Source organism: Cheilinus undulatus, linkage group 5 (genome assembly GCF_018320785.1).
Source record: "Cheilinus undulatus linkage group 5, ASM1832078v1, whole genome shotgun sequence".
Classification (NCBI taxonomy): Eukaryota; Metazoa; Chordata; class Actinopteri; order Labriformes; family Labridae; genus Cheilinus; species Cheilinus undulatus.
The window spans coordinates 25,542,290-25,555,508 of NC_054869.1; the positions used below are offsets into that span (position 1 = coordinate 25,542,290).

The window sequence follows — 13,219 nt, forward strand, 5'->3', positions numbered from 1 at the left end:
ACTAGGTTTTGCAACAAGTAATTGTTGCAATTACAAATGTTTTTGGTATACACACGTTTATTTCCTTTATGTACGTTGGAACAACACAAAAAAGCTGAAGAAAAAAAAAGTCAAAATTGACATAATTGTACACAAAACTTAAAAAAAGGGACAGACAAAATTGTTGGTACTCTCAACTTACTATTTGGTTGCACACCCTTGGGAAAAAATGAAACCAATTGCCTCCTATAACCATCAACAAGCTTCTTACACCTCTCAACTGGAATTTTGGACCACTCTTCTTTTGCGAACCGCTCCAGGTTACTCAGATTTGAAGGGGGCCTTCTTGCAACAGCAATTTTGAGATCTCTTCATAGATGTTCAATGGGATTTAGATCTGGACTCACTGCTGGCCACTTCAGATCTTTCTAGCACTTTGTCTCCAACCATTTCTTTGTGCTTTTTGAGCAACGTTTCAGGTCATTTTCCTGCTGGAAATTTTTAGATAGTCTCCAGATTTCATGATTCCTTGCACACAGTCAAGGCACCCAGTGCCAGAGGCAACAAAACAACCCCAAAACGTCTTTGAACCTCCACCATGTTTGACTGTGGGTACTATGTTCTTTTCTTTGTAGGCCTCATTCCATTTTCTGTAAACAGTAGAATAATGTGCTTTTCCAAAAAGCTCTACCTTAGTCTCATCTGGCCACAAAATGTTCTCCCAGAAGGATTGAGGCTTACTCAGGTACATTTTTGCAAACTCTAGTCTGGCTTTTTTATGTCTCTTTGTCAGCAGTGGGGGGTCTCCTCGGTCTCCTGCCATAGTGCTTCATCTCATTCAGATGACAATGTATGGTCCGAGCTGACACTTTTGCACCCTGAGTCTGCAAGACAGCCTGAATTTGTGTGGAAGTTGACTGAGGATGTTCATCCACCATTCCAACTATCCTGTGTTGCATTCTTTTGGCAATTTTTCTCTTCCGTCCACATCCAGGGAGATTAACCACAGTCCCATGGGTTATAAACTTCTTGATTAGGGCTTTTTTCCTATGTTTTTTTGTGTTGTTCCAATGCACATACATGAAATAAACATGTATACCAAAAACATTTGTAATAGCAACACTTCTGGGAGAAATGGTGTATTTTCTGGAAAAATTCTAGGGGTGCCAATACTTTCGTCCATGACTGTATGTCATTCAAAGGCAGGTTTAATACTTTAGATTCATTTGAAGTTGCCAAGAGAGCCTGTTTAGGCATGATTATTTATGATTATTGATCAGAAAGTGTTCCCAAGCAGTATTTATAATGGATACAAAGTGTTAAAATAGGTTACACAGATAAATACCTGTACTCCCTCTCCTGCAGGATCCCCACAGGGTCCAAGCCCTGGGGCTTCTGGATTGGTGTAAAGCGGTTCTGTTTCTGCTGTATCTGAAGCATGGGGGACACCTGCTGCCCAGGAGGCTGGGGGGTCACTGAACTGCCTGGCATGGGTGCAGGTGGGACAGCAGAGGCCTGAGGAGGAGCAGGGGATGGGCGTCCACTGGCAACAGAGGTGAGGTGCTTCTGAATGTTGGCTTGATTTTCACCACCCTGACCTGGAGACAAAGGGCTCTGTTTGTTATTGGGTCAAATTCACAAAACTGCTTTCACACTGATGTTCTACGCACTTATGGCTGTACCTCCCAGCAATGGAGGAAATACTTCTTGAATCTGATACCAAAAGTAGTGTGGCAGAAATATATGATTGCCTATATTTTTGTATCTATTATAATGAAAATATAATGTTTAATCCTATATTGAAAATAATTTATGTGATTTTCTTAGACAAAGCTTGCAGGTCTGCAGGTTAGACATGGGCAACATTTAAATATAACTTCAAAAGCTTGTAAACCAAAGAGTAAATTTATGCCCTAAAGATAAACAAAACTGTTCAAAGTACAAGAAAATTGAGACTTTGGGAATAATAGACTTTAAGCTTTTATCCTATTGGGAATCAATTTCATAATAATATTTATAAAAGACTATTTTTGCTCAAAATTCCATTAACTTACTGTGTAGATTTTTAGATATTTACATCAGGCATTTTCTTTGTTTTTTGACTTCATCAATCATGCCTCTCTTTTATCATCAACAAGGACCTGTCCAGGTGATCAGCATCATATGCAAATCATGTCTTTGTGATTGGGTCAGTATTCAGAGCAGAAAGTTATTTGGGCATTTTCAAAGCCTGAGCTGTTCTAACATATTTTTAGAGCCCGATCAATTTATCGGTGGGCCGATTAATTGGGCCAATTATAGCGTTTCACAGATTAATCAACATCCGCCAAAATGTAGCCGATATATTAACTGTTTTTTTGCAGGGATTGTCTCTGCTCCTGTCACTCTGTGTTGTGTCTCCATGCTGAATTCAGCCCGAGTGCCTGTCCCCTCCCCCCTCAGACGCAGAGTTCAGTAGCAGCTTTCCCTCACTCAGTGTTGTCAACTTAGTGACTTTGTCGCTATATTTAGCGAGTTTTCAGACCCCTCTGGCGACTCTTTTTCAAAAAAGCAACTAGTGACAAATATAGCGACTTTTTCTGGTGTTACTGGAGAGTTTTGGAGACTTTGAAGTAAAAGCATGTAACATTGTTGCTATTCTCACTGAGCAGCTCTGCTGCCATGGGCCCCTCTCCGTCCCTTAGCACTCACAGGCAGCTCTGTCCTCGTGCAGAGTAAGGACTAACGCCCGTTTCAGACTGGGATCGTGTTTTGCTGCTTGCATGTGCCGCGCATGTTAGCTCCAGTTCCTGCCGGTGCGGCTTTCACACAGGGCACGAGTTTTCTGCCTGTCAGCCGCATCTCCCTGCTCTCAAAGCCCTGTTCTCAAAGCGACTTCATTTAGTGTACAGAGGAAGTGTGTCAAAATAAAAGCATTCTGTACAGGTGAACAGAGTTTCTCTACAGAAAAGCTAAACCGGGCTTTTACTTTGAAAAGCACAAACCAGAAAAGCATTCATACAGTGTTTATCTTTCCTGTGACATATTCTACCAGTGTGGAGACAGAAAGTTTCACTAATAGTAGATCTTTAGAGAACAACTTTATAAAACAGCCACATTTAAGCTTGTGGCCTTCCTCAGGGTTATCAAGAAACACACTGTAAACATATTCTATGTGCATATTTGCCACAGCGATGTAAATATGGCTCTCCATTTATCATTTTCCTGTCTAATATGGTCCACAGCCACAGTATAAGACTATTATACAGCGTTTTAACGGCTAAGTTGCATCTTTGTGAAATAAAAAAAGATAAATGCAACTGGGTATTCACATGTCCATATTTGTGTTTATGTACAGTATATATCCTGTGTATATCAATGTTCTTATTTCATATATTGGCCAAAATATCGGTTATTGGCCGATATATCGAATATTGGCTTTTTTAGCCCCCAATATCGTTATCAGCATCGGCCCCAAAAATCCCATATCGGTCGGGCTCTACATATTTTATCTCAACCTCTGATTGCAGCATCTTTCTTCACTAATCTTGTGTAGCTTAAGGGAATTCACTTTGGTCTCCTTTCAAAGATCCCCGGATGTAAGACTACACATCAAACAGCTTGGTTAGTCTTAAAAATGATGTGTTGAATGAGATTGTGTAATGTAAATTTCAACTACTGAAGCCCACTGTGACTTTAGACTTCAAGTGCATGTAAAGGAGTGTTGGATTCAGTGGCATCAGTGAGGTTGACAGGTGTTTCATTTACACTCCTCTTTCAGACATGTAGAAGACCTTCTACATGTTACTATAATGAACTGGTGGTAAAACATGTTTTATGTTTTTATGTTTGGTTTCAAATGACAGATACATTTGTCGTAACAGAAAACTACATCTGGGGATAACACAAAACAAGCTGAGCAATTGTTAGCTGCACCGTAGCTAGCAACCCCCCCATAAGCTCCTGTCCCTCTCTGGACAAGGGAAATGGATTTTAGCAACAAACCAGTGTGTTCAGTGGTTTTAAAAACTTTCTTACCCTAACTTATTCACTTAAATCCTTTATAAAAATCCAGTTTTTTGGCAAGCTTACAGTGCCATGAAAAAGTATTTGCCCTCTTTCTGATTCATGAGTTTTTTGTATATTTATCACACTTAAATGCTTCAGATCATCAAACCAATTTTTATATTTCACAAAGACAACCGAAGTAAATAGAAAATGCAGTGTCTGAATGATTATTTAATTTTTTAAGGGAGGAAAAATCCAAACCTATCTGGCCATATGTGAAAAAATTATTGCTCCCCCTTGTTAAATCAAGAGTTAACTGTGATTAACCACAGTTCTTGGAAAGCTGAGTTCAATTTCACTGGCCTCACCCAGGCCTGATTACTGCCAGGTTTGTTGAATCAAGAAATCACTTAAATAGAAACTGTCAGACAAAATGAAGTACGCTACAAGATCTCAGAAAGAAACGCATCATGCCACAAACCAAAGAAATTCAAGAACAAATGAAAAAACATAGTGATTGAAATCTACCAGTCTTGAAAAGGTTACAAAGCCATTTCCAAGGCTTTGGGACTCCAGCAAACCCCAGTCAGAGCCATTATCCACAAATGGAGAAAACTGGGAACAGTGGTGAACCTTCCCAGGAGTGTTTGACCAGCCAAAATTACTCCAAGATTGCAACAACGACTCATTCAGGAGGTCACAAAAGGAACCTAGAACAACATCTGAAGACCTGCAGGCCTCACTAGCCTCAGTTAAGATCAGAAGTCATGACTCAACCATAAGAAAGACACTGGGCAAAAATGGCATCCATGGGAGAGTTCCAAGGCCAAAACCACTGCTGACAAAAAAAAGAACACAAAGGCTCATCTCCCATTTGCCAACAAACATCTTGATGATCCCCAAGACTTTTTTGAGAAATATTCTCTGGACTGACGAGACAAAAGTTGAGCTTTTTGTAAGGTGTGCGGCCCGTTACATCTGGTGTAAAAATAACAAAGCATTTGATAAAAAGAACATCATGCCAACAGTCAAACATGGTGGCTGCAGTGTGATGTAATGGGGCTGCTTTGCTGCTTTGCTGCTTCAGGACCTGGATGACTTGCTGTGATTGATGGAACAATCTGCTGTTTACCAGAAAATCCTGAAGGTGAAAGTCCAGCCATCGATCATGCCCTCAAGCTCAAGCACTCTTGGGTTATGAAGCAGGATAACGACCCGAAATACACCAGCAAATCCACCTCTGAATGGCTCAAAAACAACAAAATTAAGGTTTTGGAGTGGCCCAGTAAGGGTCCAGACTTAAATCCAATTGAGATGCTGTGGTGTGACCCTAAACGGCAGTTCATGCTAGAAAACCCTCCAATATGGCTGAGTTAAAACAAGTGAAGAAGAGGGGGTCAGAATTCCTACACAGCAATGCGAATGACTCATCACCAGTTATCACAAACGCTTGATTTCAGTTATTGCTGCCAAGGGTGGCACAACCAGTTATTAGGTCTAGGGGGGCAATTACTTTTTCACACAGGGTCAGATAGGTTTGGATTTTTTCCCCCCTTAAAAAATTAAATAATCATTCAAACACTGCACTTTCTATTTACGTGGGTTGTCTTCATAAAATATAAAAATTGGTTTGATGATCCAAAACATTTAACTGTGATAAATACGCAAAAAACTCAGGAATCAGAAAGGGGGCAAATACTTTTTCACGGCACTGTATATTGATTCAAAAATTTTTGGAATTGTTTCTTTCTATATTCTTTGCATTTAATCATGCACCATTTCTACTGTAAGGTGCATGCTTTAAGAATACATTTTACACTTATAATTTTTTTTATATTTTAATATTTAAAAAGAAATGGAAATTAAGAGGCAACTTTGTGAACATTTTAGAAGTTAATAAACTAGATTCTACAGTTTAACAATTTAACCACCTCTATTCTTTTAGGTTCTATCAATCAAAGGATATTTTTTAAATATATACAGAAAAAAAACTGCAAACAACTATTTCTATCAAATACAATACAATTCTTAATATCAATTGATTTATTAAATATCAAAATACATTATGGATGTTTTATTCATTTTCCAACAAGAAATCTGCTAAATCTTCCTCACACTAGACTTTTTAGTCTGCAGCTCTGCCACACAATCCCTCTTTAGTGCTGACTTACCATCAGGCCATGGCTTGGGTCCTGTGCTCTGACTGTGTCCTTGCATGGCTGGTGTAGGGCAGGGACTTGACTGAGGACCACCTATGGGTGCCATTGGCATACCTTTCAAAACAGAAGAAAATCATATTAGAAACAGTTATGGGCTGAATTTGTACATCTTGATACAAAATTCTCTGAGCCTGTTTTGTTAACAAAACAAAACTGATGAAGCCGATCTGTGAAGGTGATCGTACATTACTTGTGGTTTTTAAGTCATTTTGCTGTCTGCTTTGTTTTCTTACCGCAGTTTAGGGCAAATCCCATTTCTACCCCTTAACCCATCCCCTTCATCTACACCCTTCCCCTTTATCTATGCCTTGCCCCTCAAAACGGAGTGGTAGGGGTAGAGGTGAAAACCTTCCCTTAAGAAACAAGATGCCACACATTGTCAATAAACAGCATGCCATCAGAGGTGAAAATAAAGCTTCAACCATCTCGTTCATACTATATATTTAAACAGCTGGTAGCCCTCATTTACACATGTGCATACCAAAAATACAATAAATTCCCACCTCCAGTTGCTAAAGATTGAATATATGAGAAAAACACAACTGTTTTTTTTTTTTTTCGACAATCAATGAAGAAAATATTTATATTTATGCACCTCTTTCATAGTCTATTGTGCCATTTTGCAAGTGAATTCAGTGCATGGTGAGAAATTTATCATACCCCTTGGTTTCAAGTGTGGTCCTGAAAAATCTTTGTTTCAAGGGCTATGTAGCTCTTGGCCCTTAGCAATAGCCCTCGATTCAAAAGAGAACTGAGACATCTCTTCACCTGACGTGAACGTGCAAAACCAAGGGGAAGGGCTAAGATAAGGAACCTTGCAAAGCAGATGGATACGCCTGTTTCCTTGTTTTTCACTGGAGAATCCATCTTGCAAAGCTCCCGTCTGAACCGTTAGGGCCCGGTTAGAAAGTGACAGGACCAATCAGCGACGAGGAGCAGTACTTTCGGGCATGGCGGAGTCCTGACATAAGCAAGCAGCAACAAGAGGCTGCCATTATGGAGGAAGACATTAGCATGAATGCTGCTAAAGCGCCAGTTTTATCAGAACTTGACAACATTTCTTCATTAAAAGAAGAACAAAGAGCAGCAGTGAGTTGTTTTCTTTTAAAAAAATGACAAAAGTCATGTACTGATATGTCTACAGTCACCATGGTTCATGTTATGCAGTTCTATATGGAGTTTATTCCTCGCACACACACCTCGGTAGCGGCTACGACGTCACGTGTTTTGTTGCTCTGATTGGCCCGTAAAGATGTGACCAACCGAACGTTCATCCAATCACTCTCCAAGGTTTTGTTTTCAAAGGCTCTGCCCTCTCCCAATGCTGTATACCGAAGGTTTTCCAGATGGATACGTAAAACAAATCCATCTGGCATGTCAGGTTATAGTTGCGACTGACCCATAGACTGCTCTACCACCGGTCAACTTTTAAGAAAACTGCAACACTGAAATGATTTTAACAAAGTTCCCATTTTTCCACCTGGGAGATGATTAAATTAAGGATGCAGAAACATGTCTGGACAAAACAGACTTCCATATCAGTTAATCACACAGTCTTAGCCTTAACTTTATCCCTTAAACACATTCAATCAATGGTCTTCATACCCAATGATCTGAGAAATCTCTACTCAGATTTTTTGTCTGTTTGTTTTTAGTTGGTGTGCAGTAATTTCTCTAATACTATTTATGTGCACTGTTACATAATACTAGTCTAAGTAATTATGCAGATGTTATACAGATTTCATATCTCATGTATGGGGTACTTAAAGGTATGAATATGTATCATTATAAGTTAGATACTATTACCATGCCAAATTGATTTGACATTTCTGAAAGAATTCAAATTCAAAATCTAATTACATTCATCGTCACAATGCAAGCTGACACGCTGTCCATGCCTGTTTATATCAACTGCCAGGTGGCATTACAGATGTGGACACTCTCAGGTCAAATTCCTGGCAGCAGTGAGATATGAAGCATCTGTGGCTACAGGTGGCCTGGCTCACACTTTATGGAGGACACAGCGCTCATATTCAAGTGCCAAGGGAGTTCAGATCAGTTGCGTTAGATCAAGAGGTTCAACAAAAATACAATCCTTATTCTGCTTTATCTCAAAAATTACGGCACATAACTTCAAATACTCAGCTCCTCAATATCACTGTACAGTTGTGTCTTCTTACCTGGAGGCCTGTTATAAGGGCTGGCACCAGGTGTCTGTTGCTGCTGCTGCTGCTGCTGTTGCTGATGCTGATGTTGCTGCTGTTGCATTGTGGGCAGACTCCTCTTGCCTTGAACAGCCAGTTGAAGGTTTTCAGGCAGAGGCTGGCCCCGCCCTAGGATCTTGTAGGCCAGGATCTGAGCCCTGAGCTGCTGAAGCTGGACTGGACTGAAAGCAGAATGCCCTCGGCCTTGCTGGCTCATGTTGGGCATGCCACCCTGCGGATCCATGGACATAATAGGGCCTGACTGGGAGGAGGGCATGTGGGGTGGTGTGGGTCCCCCACCACCTCCACCTCCTGACATGGGACTGGAACTGTGCTCATGAACACTCATAGGGGAAGGATGGGGGGACATGTATCCTACAAGAGACAGGAAGGTTTTTTTTATATATTCACTCAATTCAAAAAAGTGTTTTTGAGGCAGTGTTTCTCAACCTGGATATCAGAGCTTACCTAAACTGTTGTGAATCAAATCTTAGGGGTAGCATACATAAAATAGGAAAATGTATGTCCATAAAATGACAATCTATGTAGCCAGCTAAAGCTTTTTTATTTGTTTTCATATGTCCCTTGATTATTTCACTTCATAAAACAGAAGCATCAAACTAAAAGAACATTAGGGGAGAAATTTTATTTGTAGTAGTAAGAATTTTAGAAGAAGTTATTTCCAAGCGGAAAAAATCAACAAGGAAGGGAGTCACTGCCTTTCCATACTGAGAAGGTTTCTGATTTCAATAATTTTCTATAAAATTAAGTCTGTTGTACTATACAATAAAGTATAGGAAGCTCTCAGGTTCAAGAACAAACTGGCATGATACCTTGGCTGTGCTGGTCCATGGGGCTCTGTGGAGGCCCCATTCCACTATGTAGAGATCTCATCCCCACACCTTTCATGTGACCAAAGTGCATTGCATCTGCCATGGTTTTGTCATTCATACCTTCCATCGTCTGCCAAAGTAATGGAAAAGATATAATATTGTGATTAACTGATTGTGTTAGTGAGGTATTTTCAATTTATTAAAAAAACACATGCATACACACACACACACACACACACACACACACACAAATATACACAAAACAGAACTCTATCCCTACTTAGAGTAGGTCAAACTCTGGCAAAAGTGATTGGTTGGATTTCACAGGCACACTGAGTGTAAAATCTTAGATGTTTTTTCTTAAATAGTATTTTATTTTATCAATTTATCCATGCAGTCAACAGGCAAATGACTATGATATGCTATTACAATAACTCTTCACAGATGATCACAAAATGTGTGTTAAAAATATTATGGTCAAATGATTTAAAAGTGGCAGTAACTGTAATAATTAGGGTTTTTGTTGTAGTGTATCACACAGTATATGCACCGATGGAAGGTATTTGCAACAAGCCAATGAGTTAATGAATCGTACGGAGAGATTTTTATGCTCTTATCACAAGCCTCTTGATTCTAAAAATAAAATCTAACAACTAATACTATCGACAAAATCAAAGAGTTATAAAACAGCTCTTACAGCATTGCCCTTGTGCAGATTTTCTATCAAAAAACATTAAGTAACATCAAGAACATAGTACCTTGTGCATAGGATACATCGCGTCCTGAGAATAATCACTTTGCCCCTGGCCCTGCATGCTGTGATGTGCATTGGGGGTTCCAGGTCCAGGACTTGGTCCCATCATACTATGGACAGAGCCTGGTGAGGGGTCCGGTCCAGGGCTGGGGCCCAAGATGGGCCCTGGGGACAGGCCTGCCCCAGGAGAAGGGCCAGGATGGGACATACCTCCTGCAGGGTCTGAGGGGGTGGACATCTACTAAACTGCTGGAAGGACTCCAGACAGCTTCCAGAAAAAAGAGGGACAATTTTTAAAAACCAAATCAACAATGAAGCTATAAAATCACAATTAAACATAATACATTTTGATTTATTTTCCGTATTGTATGCATATTCTTTAGTTACATTTTTTATACAAAATGCATTAAATCATGTTGATTATCAACATATTTACACAAAGGTAGATGTAATGTTCTGTCATTGAAGAGATATTGTGAAGCAAACATACTCACAGAACCTGTATCATTTCAGTGTAAATTTTGAAAATGTCTTGTTTAGGGGAAATATGCAAAACAAGAAGGCAGTACGCAGTAAATCAGGTAAACAAGTCTGCATTATTTAATTTTAACAACAAATGTGAATTGTATACAATTCAAGAGTAACTTATTCTTCCTGACTGTCGGTTAAAACCCTTTCTTTTGATGAATAGCGTCAACTGAATCCAGGTTTGGGACTGGTTCCCATATACAGCTGATGCTATTTGTTTTACCTACAAAATACTCATCAGTTTAACATTAAACAACTAAGGAATGACTCGTGTTTACCAGTAGTACAGACAATAATGTATTTATGACGGCCGTCAAAATGCATTCCATATACGGTGTCTGTTTCTACAGATGTTTTAAGAAATTAACTTAAAAAAACAGTTGATAAAACGTGCAAAATATATATTATACGTCTGGCGTTATCGATGTATTGTTGTATAGACACTGTTCCCGTCCAGTTACAGTAACGCTAGCTTGATTCCTGTCACTCCGTAGAACTAACTCTGATTGGATCATGGCTTCCCCCAAAACTGGTGGCCATCACGGATGTGCAGACATAATCAAAGTTTAAGAGAAAGTCAGACTGACATGACCTTGAAGACACTGTAAATGGGCATATATAAACTTAAATGTGATAATAAGATGCATAGACCCCAAAGGAACAAACAATTGGGACGTTTAAGACTGCATGCATTTCTCGACCGTTGAGGAACTCCGCTAACAGTTAGCTTACGTTCGTTAGCATAGCTACTAGCCAGCTAGCTGGTCCAGGAGGCACTGGATTTGGTTACAAAATCTGCTAGCGAACCGAGTCCACGTCAGAAAGTTTGGACAGTTAGCGCTACACCGAGTAAAAATATGTCTTTATTTATCCAAACAAAACACTGTTGGTCAGTTTACCTTTAGGCTGTACTGTAACCGCACACAACCAGGTAAAAATATTGTTTCTTCAAAATATGACTGCTGTCCATAAGTTCACTCCCCCTTGGTGTTGTTTTGCTGACATATTAAACTTTCTCCTGTGTCGCCATTACTGATTTGTCAATGTCACCGGATATCCCACCTACCTTCTCAGTGATTGGCTGTGTTACTTGCCAATCATCTTATGATGTTTCTTGGGCGTGTTCGCTGCTCTACTGTAACTTTGTAGTTGAGTGGCCATAGCTGAAAACGAAACGATACTTTTCTAATAATTTAATGGTGTTAGAGGCCTCTGTCGTGTCGAAATTAAAGTAACATTCTTGTGATTCATGTTACATTATATGTTTTAGCTCCGCTGCAGTTATAAAGGAGGTTTTATTGGTTAAAATAGCTCAACAGTCTTCCTGTTTCTAACAATAAACTAGTCTCATTTTGTTTGTTGACATAGAAAAGGAGTTTCCCCTTAGGTTGTAGCCATTTCACTTTGTAACATACATATTAAATAGATGACTCTTAAATTTTCTGAGGGGGTAAATACTTTAGTGGAGAATGCCTGTGTAGCCATAGCCTACTCCATGTTTCTACTGCACTAGTATCACTTTTAGAGAGCAATTCTAACAACCACTTAGTGATCTTTTTACAAGTATATTCAAAAACACATTAGTTCCATAAATTGTGCACTTGTCTACAGGGTTTGGCATCTGCCAACCAGTAAAATGCAGGTGGATTTCAGCTGTGGCAGACTCCCATTAGCCATATTGGCAGGCAGAGTTTATCAGTGACACAGTCTGTGTTTCATTCTAACTGGGCTCATCTGTCAGCACCTGTGTATGTGAACACTGTTACAGTAGTAGATGCTTATTGAAACTTCTTGCAGTGAGGTTGTTTTGCACATAAAGGGGGTAGATTTCTCCTTAAAATAAAGGCAAAGTGCTACATGTGTTGCATAATAGACCACAAACATTGTTGGTCAATTTGTGTTTCCTTCAGAGTGGATGAGGAAAAATAGTTCAAAGTTGGAAGTACAGTCTTCATTTACATTTCAAAGGATTGCAGATCTGCTCCAAGTATCTTTTAGCATGTCATAAGAAATCTTAGTCATATGTAACTTTATTTCCAATAAAAAAAAAAATGTGGCTAGTGAAAATTTAGAGTGACTAGTAACTTTCAAAAACTACTTGCCACAGTGGCTAATGAACCAAAAAGATAATGTTAGGCCCTGCTTGTATTGATGATACATAAATATACAGGTAGAATTAGTAGCATCCAGTAATACTCTGGGTGTGACCCTTCAGGAGCATTATAAGCATTTTTTTTTTCTTTTTTTTTTTTTTGATGTGTTGATTTTAATAGGTTAAAATACTCGGCAAATTTTCCCAACAAAAAGTCTGAATACAGGACTATTATCAGGTCTAGGTTTTTATTTTACAGGATTTCATAGTCTATGACAAAATAAAAGGAAGAAGTAATTTATATCCTGTAAACAAACCATCCAATTAGTAAGATGTAATCAGGAAATTGTCTAAAATGAAGAAAAAGATTAAATATAAATAGCTTTGAAGATTTCTGTATATATTTAGAGGAAACTTTCTGTCAGCAAAGTCTTAAACTCATGCAGGAGAGCCTTATATTTAATAGTTCACATATATAGTATGTGATTCATACTATGTTTCAGGGCATCGTGTAGTGTTAAAGTTAGGTAATGTTACTTTATATGAAATAGCGAGCATATAAAAAATAGCTATGCTTTGTCAATTAAACCAGATACCATTCAGGAGTTAAAATGAAGCTACAT

At 39.0% G+C, this 13,219-nt stretch overlaps 1 protein-coding gene across 1 annotated transcript in view; it reads right to left on the reverse strand.

Annotated features, from left to right (window-relative positions):
* Positions 1-11,532, reverse strand: part of smarca2 (SWI/SNF related, matrix associated, actin dependent regulator of chromatin, subfamily a, member 2) — a 67,400-nt gene extending 55,868 nt beyond the window's left edge. Inside the window, exons 1-6 of the mRNA XM_041786794.1 lie at positions 11,404-11,532; positions 9,981-10,244; positions 9,223-9,352; positions 8,366-8,764; positions 6,138-6,239; positions 1,325-1,577 (exon numbers count right to left, since the gene is read on the reverse strand). Coding sequence (XP_041642728.1) covers positions 1,325-1,577; positions 6,138-6,239; positions 8,366-8,764; positions 9,223-9,352; positions 9,981-10,214 — 1,118 coding nt within the window. The 5' untranslated portion in view covers positions 10,215-10,244; positions 11,404-11,532. The remainder of the gene's footprint in view (positions 1-1,324; positions 1,578-6,137; positions 6,240-8,365; positions 8,765-9,222; positions 9,353-9,980; positions 10,245-11,403) is intronic.
* Between the last annotated feature and the right edge of the window lie 1,687 nt (positions 11,533-13,219).